At 37.5% G+C, this 13,546-nt stretch overlaps 1 protein-coding gene across 1 annotated transcript in view; it reads right to left on the bottom strand.

Moving 5' to 3' along the window:
* FAF1 (Fas associated factor 1) overlaps positions 1 to 13,546 on the bottom strand; it is a 201,166-nt gene that overhangs the window by 39,778 nt on the left and 147,842 nt on the right. The window contains exons 14-15 of the mRNA XM_063139063.1: positions 8,476 to 8,612; positions 6,645 to 6,733 (exon numbers count right to left, since the gene is read on the bottom strand). Of these exons, the coding sequence (XP_062995133.1) occupies positions 6,645 to 6,733; positions 8,476 to 8,612 (226 nt within the window). The remainder of the gene's footprint in view (positions 1 to 6,644; positions 6,734 to 8,475; positions 8,613 to 13,546) is intronic.

Genomic DNA, 13,546 nt, shown 5'->3' with positions numbered 1-13,546 from the left:
CTTTCATAGCGAGATAAGAGAAATTAGAATACAATGGTATTCCAAGTGTGATTCAAACAAACTGTTATATTAAAGTTGATAAATAAAAACCTGTTCCCTACAAGTAGAATTGTGCATGAACAGGTAAATAAGGCACTTTAGAAGTAGCTACTTTGTGAAGTCAATATGTTCCTTTCTGGTTACATATTTTTCATTCTAGATCAATAATTTAAACAAAAACTAGCATATGTATCTGCCCAGACCATAAGATCATCCTCAGGGGTCCTTCTCCATGAGCCCCTGCCAAAGGAAATGAAGCAGGTGGCTACCAGGAGGATGTCCTTTTCTGCTGTGGCACCCCGGCTGTAGAATGAGCTCCCTAGAGATGTTCGTGTGACACCTACGTTATACTTTTTTCGATGCCAGGTGGAGACCTTTTTATTTCCTCAGAATTTTAACAGTTTGTTGTCTTAGTTTTTAAACTTTGCTGTTTTTAATCTGTATTTTAAATCTGTATCAATCTCTACATTGCTGATTGGTTTTATCCTGGTTGTGCTTTTATATTGTACTTTTATACTGGCCTGGTTCAGACAACACATTAAACCATGCTTCTTAACCACAAATGTTAAAAGCCAAATGTAAACAATAATGCATTCCCTTAACCATTTTGTGGTCAAGCAGCATGATTTAGCATGTTGTCTGAACCAGGCCAATGTGTTTTTATACTGTTGTTTGTTTTATACTTCAGATAGTCTTCATGGAGCTTTGGCTATTGGGTGGTATAGAAATGCAATAAATAAATAAAAAAATAAATATAACTCACACCATACAAATATAAAAAAACAATTCATGAACTTGAACAGCTCAGAATCCCTCCCCTGGCCTTTATCAGTGTTATTCTCACTTCCACAGTTTAAAAATAACCACCACCATGTTTTTTGGAAGGAAGAATGAAATATTAGCTGATGGGAAGTCAAAGTCAATAGAGGTTTTCAACTGGGATTTGCAAATAAAGGGAGGTTTTTTTCCAAGGAGTTGTAAGACAATATATATCTACTATGAATCTTATCCTAAAGCAATGAGGGCTAAATGTTGCATAACAAGAAAAATAAACACTATGTTAGACCTACTGTTACTTAACTTAAAAATGTGGACAAGTCAGACCAGCTGTGTAACAGTCAATGCTTTTACAGTAATAAACTTTGACAGCAAAAATAAAAAGAATGCATTATCGAGATATCATCAAATGGGCCCTGTCAGTACATAGGAACTCCACCCTGTATAAGCTTGTCAAAAAGTGTTACTGTAATCCATTGAGAAGTCTCCTCCTCAGGCAAGAGAAGAAAAATGCACAAGGGAGGCTCAAACAGGTGTGTTGAATTGTAATAGCATTATTTAAGCACAGATCTCTTCTCATTAGTTTCATATGTGACAAATTCAGGATCTGTTCTTGCCTATCATGCAATGCTAGAACCGTCAATCAACAGTCAAGTTAAAAGCCAAATGTAAGCAATAAAGCTGTGGACATGTCTTTTTAACACTGTACACTCCTCAAACACAAAAGGCTGACTGCTGTTTCTCTTGGAGCTCCCAGCCAGGCCTAGTCACACAGTTTTTAAGACAGGAGGATTTTATGTTGCCCAATTAAAATTGGTCTCCCTAGGAACAGAAATAGCCACTGTCTCTGGCTCACATCCTCTCAAGGACACTACTGCCCAGGATAAAATTGACAATGTGTTAGGATAATACATTACATAGTCCACAACCATTTAGCTACCTATACTGCTGTTATCTTCCTTAAACATTCTGGGAAGCCAGTATTGCAGGGCTGAAATATACCTTCGGATGACTCATGATAGAAAGACAGCATTTATATAAAGTCCTTCATTTACCTGAATTGTAGTCATCTGGACCAGCAAGTTTGCCAATTCATTTTTCAAATGCAGTAAAAAAAATTAAAGCATTTTGTTTATTAGCAATCTCCATATTTTAGCTATTTCTGCTAATGTCTCAAAGGATTTGCTCAGTAACAACAGAGACAAGAGTAGCAAAGAACTGGAAGTCCCCTTATGGTGAAGCAGGGTGATGCGAGCTACTTTTTCAGGTGTAGTTTGTTGGGAGCAGCAGATTTTCAATCATTTATGTACTTACTGCATAAGTTACAATGAAACATTCCATAATCAGGATAGTGTCAGGTTTAAAAGAGGAAATGCCTCTTCTATGACGGGGCCTATTGTTTCATGTGCTTGGTCATCACATAGAACCAGCAGAAGGGAAGTGTCATCTTGGTAGAGGCATTTCATGCTTTGAAAGAGGGAAAGGAGCACAGTTGGAGAAAATGGCACATGCAAGCTCATGGAAAAGATCCTGGTTCCTTTGGTTCTGGGAGAGGATCAGGAGGAAGCAGAGTTTGTTGCTCTGGCTCAGGCAGCAAATTGTCTTGAGCCAGTCCCGTAAGGACAGAAGCACAGTCTCCAACAGTCCACATCACTGCTGCTGTTCCCTTTGAGAAGACAGCAATATAAGATGAGGTAGCTTGCTGAGTTGGGAACAGCTTAAGGTTTGCTTCTACTATCTCTAGAGGTCTAGCACCAAGTAAGTATAGCAGTGGTTTACAAAAAGGGAAGTTCCCAAGGAAGGTGTAAACTTTTCTCTGGCCTGTCCTAGTCTGTATGCTTAGGACCATGTCTTCCATACCAAGACACAGTTAATTTGTTTTTAACTGTGCATATTTATTGTTTATACTGTATTCTTTTATCTGTACGCCGCTCTGAGATCTTAATGAGATAGGGTGGGATATAAATGTTTTAAATAAATAAATGAATAATAAGAAGCAGAGTGCCTCATTACTCTTTATGAGTGCTGGGATACAAGTAAAGCAGTCTATTTTTATAGGGTCACTCTCACACCAAAAAAGAGTAAAGAGACATATTTAACTTGCTGTGAGTGCATTCAGCTCTTTGATATGGTTGCTCCCAGGCTCAGGACAGCACCGGGCATTATACATAAATGTTTTGCCTTACATTCCCACCCACTAGTTATTGTCAATGAAGCTGACAGAAAAACTGTATTCTATAACCAGGGAGGTTCACTATAATTGTCAAAATTCTTGTCCTATAGTCTAATAGTTATATCAGGGGACATCATCTAGGCTGAAGTATATTGCATGGCTTTTTATGTGTTATCAAGATAGTTAAACATGCAAGCTACAAATCTACCAAAAGGTAAAGCTCAAAATGTTTGCATTGGCCGAGTAGCGATCCCCCCTGCCCCCCACACAGCTGAAATATAGCTTGGTTGTACACACAAAACCATCTTTTGTGCCTCAATGTACAATGTAAGTACACACGTTGACTGAAAAAATACAACAGGAAAACCTCAGAAGAACTTTCTGTTTATCTTTTCGTGGTTTATGATGACTTACTTTTGCTACTAAGAAAACAGTAGCAGAAACCGGAATCTGTATCCTGCTTGCTATTGTCACATTTTGAATGAACAAGTCATGTAAATGCATTAAAGTCTTCACTACAAAAAAGAAGTTGCTATTTAAACACAAGTTGTCAAGAATAAGGTTTATAAAAAGATGTTACATGTTAACTAGCAAACCACTAAAAACCAATATTTTGTTTCACATGCCAACGCCTCTTCTTAAGTACACAAAGTACAGATTGTTTATTGCACACTCCCTGTTTGGCACATTACTTTACCCAGTGAATTATTCCTCTTAAAGTCATTCTGAAGAATAAGGCCAGTCCATTCCTCAAGTGATTCAGGCATTCACCTGCCACATGAGTACCCTTAACCAGGATGTGGACATGCATGCAAGCTCAGTCTCCAATGTGCACGTATGCCTAGCTACCTCACAAAGCTTGACACGTTTAATATAAAGATTTGATAAGGCAGCGGAAATGTGGGGAGATTTAAAAGTATGACACCTCCTCGATTTAGGTATACTCACGTTGCAGGTGAAAGCCAGCAGAGAGCTAATATATTTTTGTTCAACACTTAACCACTTTGCATGTTCAAACCACCACCACCCAAATCAAAAAGTAGATGCACAGATAACTTGCAATTGTTCCTTGTGCTTCCAGCATATGTGAAAATGTGTGTGTGTGTGTGTGTGTGTGTGTGTGTGTGTGTGTGTGTGTTGTGCACCAACCCCCACTCTAAGATGTTTGGACTATTTTTTAAAAAATTGCCACTTCTCTGAAAACGAGAAGCCACCCTACATTTTCTGATCAGCTACGTATGGTGGCCCAACAAGGGCTAAATACTGCAAAATCAGGTTGGTGGTGGTTCTGACAAGCACTTGCAAGCCACAATTCATATTGTATTTGGGCTTGAAGGATTATAAGTTGTGTAGCCCTGTCTTGGATAATTGAAAGGAAAGAAGGCAGGGCTAGGAGAACATTTCAGCAAACTCAGCCAAGAAGTTTCAATTTATTTATTTTTTAGCTGTTCAGTCATCATGGCAGACTCCTTTTCCCTACCAGAGAATAACATGCAGGTAGAGGCAATGCTGCTCTTCTTGGCTTTACTAACTGCAGGGAGAGTGACTGATCCCAGTAAGGCTCCAGACACAGGCTATAGAACCAGGGCATAAAATAAGGGTTAAAACCTAATATAAACAGGGAACAGCAACCTGTTAAAATAAAACCAATTAATAAAATGCTACCGTGCATCATCCCTGGCAGCCAAAAGCTAACAAGAAATGAGGTGTTGGATAAGGTCATAAGAATCTATTAATGATGCTTTACAAACTCACAATTTAAGCAGTTGAATCAATTAGTTTCCACCAATTTAAAATGGTGGCAACCAAAGTCCTCAAACATGCATGCCAAGATAATATACAATATAATCTATTATATACTAAACAGTCCGGTCATTTGTGACTTGAGATTTAGTGTGTCTGTGTCTGTGTGTGTTAGAGAGAGAGAGTTTGTATCTTCTGACTCCTTGCTGCTAAATAGCAATAAAAATGTTCAATTACATTCTGCCATGGATTTTAATTTTCCAGCCCCATAATTAAAATTTCTATTGAGAATGGAAAGGAATTAAAGTCATTTTCATTGACAATGAGTTATGGAGAAACAAGTAGAGGGAAAATAGACATAGTAGATATAATGCAGACAGAATACACTCTGATTATTATATAATATAATCAGTAAATCTTGTATTAAAGAGACACAAGATTTAAATGGCTGAATAATGTGTTTAGTGCATTATTGACAATCAATGTCTCTACACCCAGGATAAGAATAATCTTGAATGGCAAAACACCCATTATTACAAATTCCTAACTAAGTACTTCATTACTTGCAAATGTCACTCTCAATTTACAGAGTAACAGATAAATGACTCAGTACTGTATACATGGCTTGTGTCTACTTTTTGTGTAGTAGAAACGCTGACAGTTATGGAAAAATAATATTAGCTATGATTATTAATATTATTATTATAATTAATGCTGCTTTGCTAGTATGCTTGCTTTTCCCATCTTTAATTTTAAAGGTAAGTAAAAAATAGTGGTATTTTATGTAGTATATAGCTAAACTTCATAGTGAAAAAAATAAATGTCAAGAATAATATCCTTGTATAATAATCTGCTTTGATCATTTGAACAGCCTACGCAACTAAACAGCCTTTACAACTAAAATCTCTTATTCCAGCATAGTTCCAAGATTTCAGTGGCATTACTCTGATGCTGGCAATCTTATTTCCATTTTTCCCATTGTTAGACATAATTTTAGATAACCAGTAACATCTTTCAAACAATTACTGTTTAACAAGTTTTCATTAAACATAACAATAATATGAGCAGTACCAAACAATTTTTAATTTTGCAATCTCATATTTGGCCCTTTCCAGATCATTTTCCTGGTGTAATAAATGCAAGGTTTCCCCACATTTTCTCCACTGCATTATTATTGCAAATGGTGTGAAAGTTCATGAGACCTACAGGTACCTAATGGAGGGTGCATGTGTAATCACTAGTGATTACACTAGTATCTTTTTTTAAAAAAAATTTTAACACTAGTATCAACTGTGATATTTTGATAATGCCACCCATCCAGTTGGTGAATTTTTAATTTGTGTTATATTAATACTTCGTACCAGTTTAGAGGTTCAGCACTCCACTGCTATAGCACCTCAGGATGGAATGTTCATTTCCCATTTTAGAAGTAGAAAACACCTAACCGAACCCCCTCTTTTTGCAGTATATCATGTGATACCGCGAGAAAAATTAGTTATTTAAACTCTGTATAGTTATTTTGGTCACTGTGGTGCACTTCTATCCCAGATTCTTTTTTTAGGAAGTTGCAGATGATGATCCTTGCTACAGCAAAGCTCCCCCTTCAGCCCAGACCATCATGCTATGAAGATGACCTAATGGAACAGTACTCCTGTCCAGTTGTATAAAATGCGTCATTTTGTCAGGTGCAGTTTCTCTTACCTCTGCAATAACCTTCAAAAATTTCCTCATTACACATATATTAAAGATACAGGAGCCCAATTTTCCTTTGCACCTGGTTACATCATATGCGGCTGGTACTGAAATGGGATAGCATATAGATTGCACTAATTCAAGAATCCAGCATTTTAATTGTCTGGAAAGGCCCTTACTCTAAATTCATTAGGTGACTATAGTGACGTCCAGCTCTCACCTCATCCTTTATGTCTTCCTGCTGCTGAGCACTGAAGATCTCCATTGCAGCCATCAGCCTCATCATTAGCTCATCCACTGTTGTGTTACCTAGCAACAAGGAAAGATTGCTGAACGTATTATTAAAGTTATTTAAGAAAATCATCAGAAAGTCATTCTAGAAATAATCCAAAAGTAATACCTAGTGGGTGAGGAGTTTTTTTTAGAAGTCATAATAAGAAAATATGATTAGAATATTTTGAGTTTATACATTTTTAAGAAAAGTTTCTAAATTTTCCAGTATGTGTAAATGCAAGGCTAAATGAAAATACTTATTCTGGATTGATTAATTATGTATCCTCAAAGCAGAGAAAATATCAAAATCAGGATCCTTAATCAGGAAGAGAAAATGGGGATCTTTATATCTTTTGATGATAGTTAGTTCTGTCTTTTAAAAATACTTTCAATCTGCCATGTAAAATTCAGGGTCGCTTTACAGAAGATAACTAATTAATTAATTGCATTTCTGTACCATCCAATAGCCATAGCTCTCTTGGAGGTTCACAACATATTATTCAAAAAAGGGCTGAAGACATTATCACAAAACACTTTTTCACTAGGTGTTACAAATTGAACCCAAATTCCTAAAAACATTTATCTTGCATTTTAAGTACTAGTTTATATAGTTTCTACTGGAAATTCCACCGCAACATATCCGTACACTAACTTGAACATAGTTAAAATGTGTATTAAACGTTAAGACGTAGTTAAAAGGTTCATACTGCCCTTATACAAATTTATGGTGCGACCACACTTTGAATACTGTGTACAGTTCTGGTCACCACACCTAAAAAAGTGCCAAGAGACTTTATGACCCTGTTCAGACAACACGTTAAGCTACAGAGGTTAAACACTTTGAGCTAAACATTATGGCTTAGAATATTGTGTGAACCGTGACTTAGCATGTTGTGTGCACCATTCATAACCATTGTGGATACAGAACCATAGTTTAAACATGCTCACTAAGCATTTGCTGCAAAAGGGTTAGCAGTCTAATCACGGCTTAAATATGACTGAACAGGCCCATTCTATGATTTTAAAAAATCAAACTGGCCAAGCTTTGGTTGAATTGGTGCACTAGCTTTGCCCCCAAAAGCATGTAAACATGTTCTTCACTTATGCAAATCTCAGCTTGAAATCAACAACATTTCAAGATTTTAGAACTTCAGGTTATGGGTTTTTACAAGCTAGCTGAGTTTGATGACTTAAAGCAGGCATCTTGCCTTAACGCCGGCAACTTATAGCCTGCTAGGTGTTTTAGCCTACACCGTCCCATCAGCCCTAGCCAGCATAACCAATGACAAGGCTTAATCAGAGTTCTAGGCCAGAACATCAGGAAGGCCACAGGTTGCCCACCCCTGGCTTAAAGATTTACTTCTTGTTTTATGCCAAGAACATTGGGCTGGCTACAGTATATATTTATTCAATTTAATTCTCACAATAATCCTTTGCAGAAGGTTAACATGGACATGATAACTTTTCCACGGTCACTAAGGATTCAATCCTAAACACACTCAGTATTGTATTCAGTGGGTCTCCTTTTTGAGTAAACATGTTAGTATTTTACTTTGTCGGGTTCACATGGATGTATAATATAGGGAGATATGAACAAATTCTTTAATCTATCAATTTTTATTGGACACACAGGAGTCATTTTAAATTTTACATTTGAGATTTCACTTAAAAGTACTTTCTGAATTTAAGAAGATGAAATCTACTTTAGAGAGAGAACTGGCAATAAATATACTTGAAAGTTTCAATAAAGAATGTGTGCCCAACAGAGCAAACTATACCTTGTATTACATTCAGCACCTCGTTTGACGACCGTTTCCCCATAATAATCAAGAAGAGTGGAAACTGATCTGTCTTCTGAGTTCGAATAGTTTGAGCTACAACGCTACCGAAGTGTCTCGTGCACATTGTTAGAAACCTGAAAGACAGAAATATTTTAATGGTGTTAAGAGTTTTGGTATTTTCATCTTACTAAAGAGAAGCTTGGATTTTAAAACTGAACTAAATTATCAATCTCTATAGTTCTACTTATTCGGAGGCCATGTAAATGTCAATAAAATTCCTCTTTATCCAGTCCTGAAATCTCTTTAATACTATATATCAGATTTATATCACATATAGAGCTAACAAATTCCATCCTGGAGCAAGCTCTTGTGCACCACCAGGAGGGTCTTCTGATGAGAGCAGCAACTGAGCAAGATGGTAGGGGATCAGGAGATCGCTTAAGTATCTCGGTCCTGAGTCGTTTAGAGCTTTGTAAACAATTACCAAAGCCTTAAACATGGCCAGGCAACATATAGGCAGCCAGTGTAGTTCCTTTAGCATAGTTGTAATATCCTGCAATAAGCTGTTCCCATTACCAAGTGAATGTGTTTTTGTACCATTTCGATTCCCAATTTTCTCTTTTTTATGCTGCTCCCAGCCTCCATTCCCTCCCTCCCTCCTCATATGCCTATGATGCCACCTACTCACCTATTTTTCCCTATGTTGCGGTTTCCCTCAGTCTCTCAATATCTATCTAGACTGTTTCATAATCTCCCCTTTATAGCATTCCCCTAACAATTAAATATCTTCAGTTTCCTTAATTATATTTTTTATCAAGGAATTTTATTTTTCCACAAATAATATAAACAACACCCTGTAACCCATTCCCCATTAATCTCCCTCTCATCCATGCCAACCTTATAAAACAAAGAACAAATAAGAGGGGTGGGGATGGGGAAGAGAGATTGTTAAATTATATAGTAAATTCCCAGTCCTACAATAGTACATCTTCATATCCTTCAAGATATTCAGTCCAATTTATTTCCACTCAGGCCCCTTGTCTACAGTATGTTCCCACTGATGTGGTCCTAAGTCAAGCATGTCCTGTTGCCACACACTCACATCTGGTGGAATTCTTGTTTCCAGGCCATCAATACTAATCATTTGGCTGTTTACAGCCTTTAGAGCAATCACTAACAGCAACCACTGATATTTGCCAGAATATAACTTAGAAGAGCTGTCATAAAAGGGGAGATTTATAAAGCTTAATCACATAACCCATTCAGTAACCGACTGCATGACAAAAAGATGTTTCCAGAGGGCAAGTCCATAATTGTTGGAGCAGCCAAAGCAGCAACCATCACACCATCAACATCTTTGGCCCACGGAGTGGACAATCTGCATCATCGTCCCCCCAGAGCATTCCTACACTGCCTTTTGAAAAAGAACCATGGCCATGGCTTGACCTACTGGGTCTAGAGCAACAGAGGGGGGAGGATCTTGCAATATGGTTATCATGAGATCTCCCCCTTTCCCTACACACAGCGCACGATGTCCCAGGAGGAAGAGGACATCACGTCCACCATTTTGATTTTTGTTTTTAAAGGAGAAGGAGCGCACAAGCGCTCAAACACAAAACACAAGTTTTTGTTTAAAAATAATAATTCCCTACTCACCCCACCCCACCCCCCGATGGGCACAGAGCTCCTGAGGTTACTCACGAGGAACTGGGACAACCCGCGAAGTCCAGCTACATATTCCGTGGTCTCGGGATCATCCCAAGACTACGGAAAAAGCGTGCTAAAGGATAGGGCGATATCCCTCCCTGCTCCTGGGATCCCCTGTGCATCATGTGAACGCACAGGGACGATCCCGGGGTGATCCCCAGGATATCGCCCTGTCTAGCCAAGCCCCATATGTTTATTGTGTGTTAATTTTCACTTATTGTCAGACATCTTGGAAACCTGTTGTCAAGCAAAATAGTGGGTTATTATTCTTTTTTAAATAAATAACATTATCACAGCCTCTGGTGCATTGCACCTCCTGCAGAATTTTGGGTTATCTAGCTTTTTAAAGCAAATCTTCCAAGAGTCCAATCTACCCTCAACATTGTGTTTTGTTGCTTTAGTTTTAAAACACAGATCTAACGGGTATAAGAAACTGACCAAAGAACTGCTTTCCCACTGTTTAGGAAAGACAGAAGTGCCAGACTTCGCATCTCCTTAAGACATGACTCTTAGTCAGGCAGCAATGACTCTTACTCCCCCACTTCTTAACATTCTGCAGGCTATTCCCAATGTTCAAAAATAAAACTTTGAGTCCCAAGATCCACCTGTTCAGCTAGAGCAACAATGATACAGAAAGTAGTTAAGACTGTAATCGTATGCACACACTGCCCACTGATCTCAGTGGGACTTGCTATGTATCAACATGGATAGGACTGGGCAGCACTCTAGCACGGATGGGCTCGCAGCTCATGACTGCTGCACATGCACTCCATTGATTTTCATCTGATGTTGAATTTGAAAGTGCCCCGTGCTGCTGTTGCTGTTTATGAGATTGTGAGGATTTATTTGTAGTGGGGTATGTGTGTTTTTGACATATACATACCCCACAGAAAACCAAAAATATTAGGCTCAAATCAGTGCTGAGACAACTCAACTCACCTTCCCTCACAGTAGCACCACTTCTGAGAAATATTAACATTCCTAAGTCCTATTGTAACTGAATTGGTTGACTAGAAAGGACTTCAGTGAATCAAACTTTTACTGTATTTCACCCTTGGACTTTTCTCATCCAGGAGAAATTTCTACCATTTGTGGGGCACAAGCAAGCGCATATGACTATATGAAATTGCATGAAAGCACGTATTGTGGATTGAACCCTTGTCCCTGTATCAGTTGCTAAAACTTAAGGAGTTCATATCAAAACAAAATCCAGAAAAAAAAGTTGTGGATGTGGAATTTTTAACTATTAAATGTGTACACCAGTTACAGCTAGAGATAATATTTTGATATATCTTTCAGTAATTAACTTACTGGAGTAGTAATGGGGGGGGGGGAAGGGAACTGTATTCAAGAGTTATGTTTTTAGATGTAGTACTAGCCTTCTTCACTTTCATACTTACAAGTGTAGTCTAAAAACAATAATTCTAAGCTTTTGACCAAAAAAAGCCTTCGTCCATTAGCATACTGAAGTCTGGCATTAGTATTCTTAACACGATCTTGAATAAATGAAAAAACTGATAAAGCTTTTCTCTTCCATTAGAGGACTGTTTGAAATTAGCATTTCTTTCAAGAGAAAAGGGTAGCTTATGATATGTTTTCAGATCTGATGGTAAAAAGTAAATGTCATAATAATAATGAATTATGAAAGACCAAATGCAAATATAGAATGCTTTAATAAGATCCAATTTAATAAAGTCTGTAAAAATAATGGACTTTTAATAACACGGGTCACAAAAGGCAAAACAGTGGAAATTCTGAGGACTAGCCACTGGTACAGGCTTATTAATTCTTAATTATGTTCATGAAAGGCAACTTAAATCGTGTGTTTTCTTATGCCTTATGATAATATTTTAGGTAACAACTGATCTGAAATGTATGCACTGTCTGATGAGCAAAGTCCTGTTGTCTCATGCATTAGAAGGTAAATCTATTTGAAAAGACAAACTGCATTAAAATGTCACAGGCTGAGAAGCATTTGATATCAAAATCCAAAACAGAATCATGACACTTAATTTTCATATTAGTAGTAAAACAATCTCAACATCTACACTTCAGAAACCTAGAATGACAAATAAGAGATGCCCATGGTGCCAAAAGCAGGCTTACTTCTGAGAGCTGTTAAAGTTTGAAAACAAATTAGAGCTAACTTTGAGTTTCATTGGCCTCATTTCAATAGAATATATAACCTAAAGATGAAAGCTATGAACTTTTTTCTTAATAATTGGATGTGGTTATTTTAAAGTAGTTGCAGTGCATGTGGGAGATTTTGAATGGAGTAGTTGACCGCTATTGCTGAGTGAGAACCAGAGGGCTGTGATGCAAGGGACACCCTGATGTTACCAAAGGGTGTTTTCAGCAGCTATAGAAGCAGGGTCAGGGTAGGTTGCACTGTGCAATCTCTGTGGCTAAGTAGTGTCCAGCATGGATTGACGATGTCTTAGTCCTCCTCCCTGAGCAAAGTCACCCAAGAAGAAGCACAGGTCAGGTCAGCCGCTCTAAACTAGTGGTGAAGAGAAGAGGAATGGCACACACCCCAACAAATCTGGGCTGGATACAGCTATGTTCTAAGACACCATTTAGATAAAGTGTAATTATGTGATTTATGTTCAAAATCAAGATTAAATTCTACAGAAGACTGTTACCTTAAGCATCGATTTGATGTTTCATGACCACCAAGTCAATTATAGGATAGGTCAATAAAACCAATTCCTTGAAGATAAAAGCAGTTAGCCAATGTCCTATTCAAGTTGACCTAGTTTAAAGAAACTGTGAAGCATAGAACTAGGCCAGATTATCAAAGACATGCAGCAGTGTCTTTTCAAAGCAAAAAGAATACTTGTTGAATATTAAACATCTAAGTCATCTAATTATTTAACGTTATTAATTTTATACTGTGCAAAGTCAATACAAGTCTCATTAAAATGTTAATTTAAGAATAACATTTTATGTATTAATATTTAAATTTTAAATGTAGAACTGAAGGATATGTTGTATTTAAACAGAATATCTATGCATGGTAGTCAGCACTGTCTGCATGTTATCCACTTAACCCTGAATTTCTCTAAAGACAATTGTTATTTTTTACTAAGACCTTACACTGCTTCTTGTTGCATCCCTCTGCATGCAATTACTTTTATTGCAACCAATCAATTCAGCAGCAAAGTAGTTGTCTATGTTTAGAAAGTTTCTTGGAAAATGTTAAGTTTGTTTGGGGTTCATTGCCAAAGTCACTCTTCATCACTTAAATCCCAGAGGTGCAGTTCAGCTGGGCGAATTAGCCGTTAGAGTAATAGAAGACTGCAGACACATGTAGGCCCCATCCAACTGTAAGTGACTGAGGGGGCATTTCTATGTTACTTAC

This window comes from Elgaria multicarinata, chromosome 1 (assembly GCF_023053635.1).
Source record: "Elgaria multicarinata webbii isolate HBS135686 ecotype San Diego chromosome 1, rElgMul1.1.pri, whole genome shotgun sequence".
NCBI lineage: Eukaryota > Metazoa > Chordata > Lepidosauria > Squamata > Anguidae > Elgaria > Elgaria multicarinata.
Note: the sequence above shows the minus strand (reverse complement) of the source record. Positions and strands in the feature narration are given on the sequence as shown.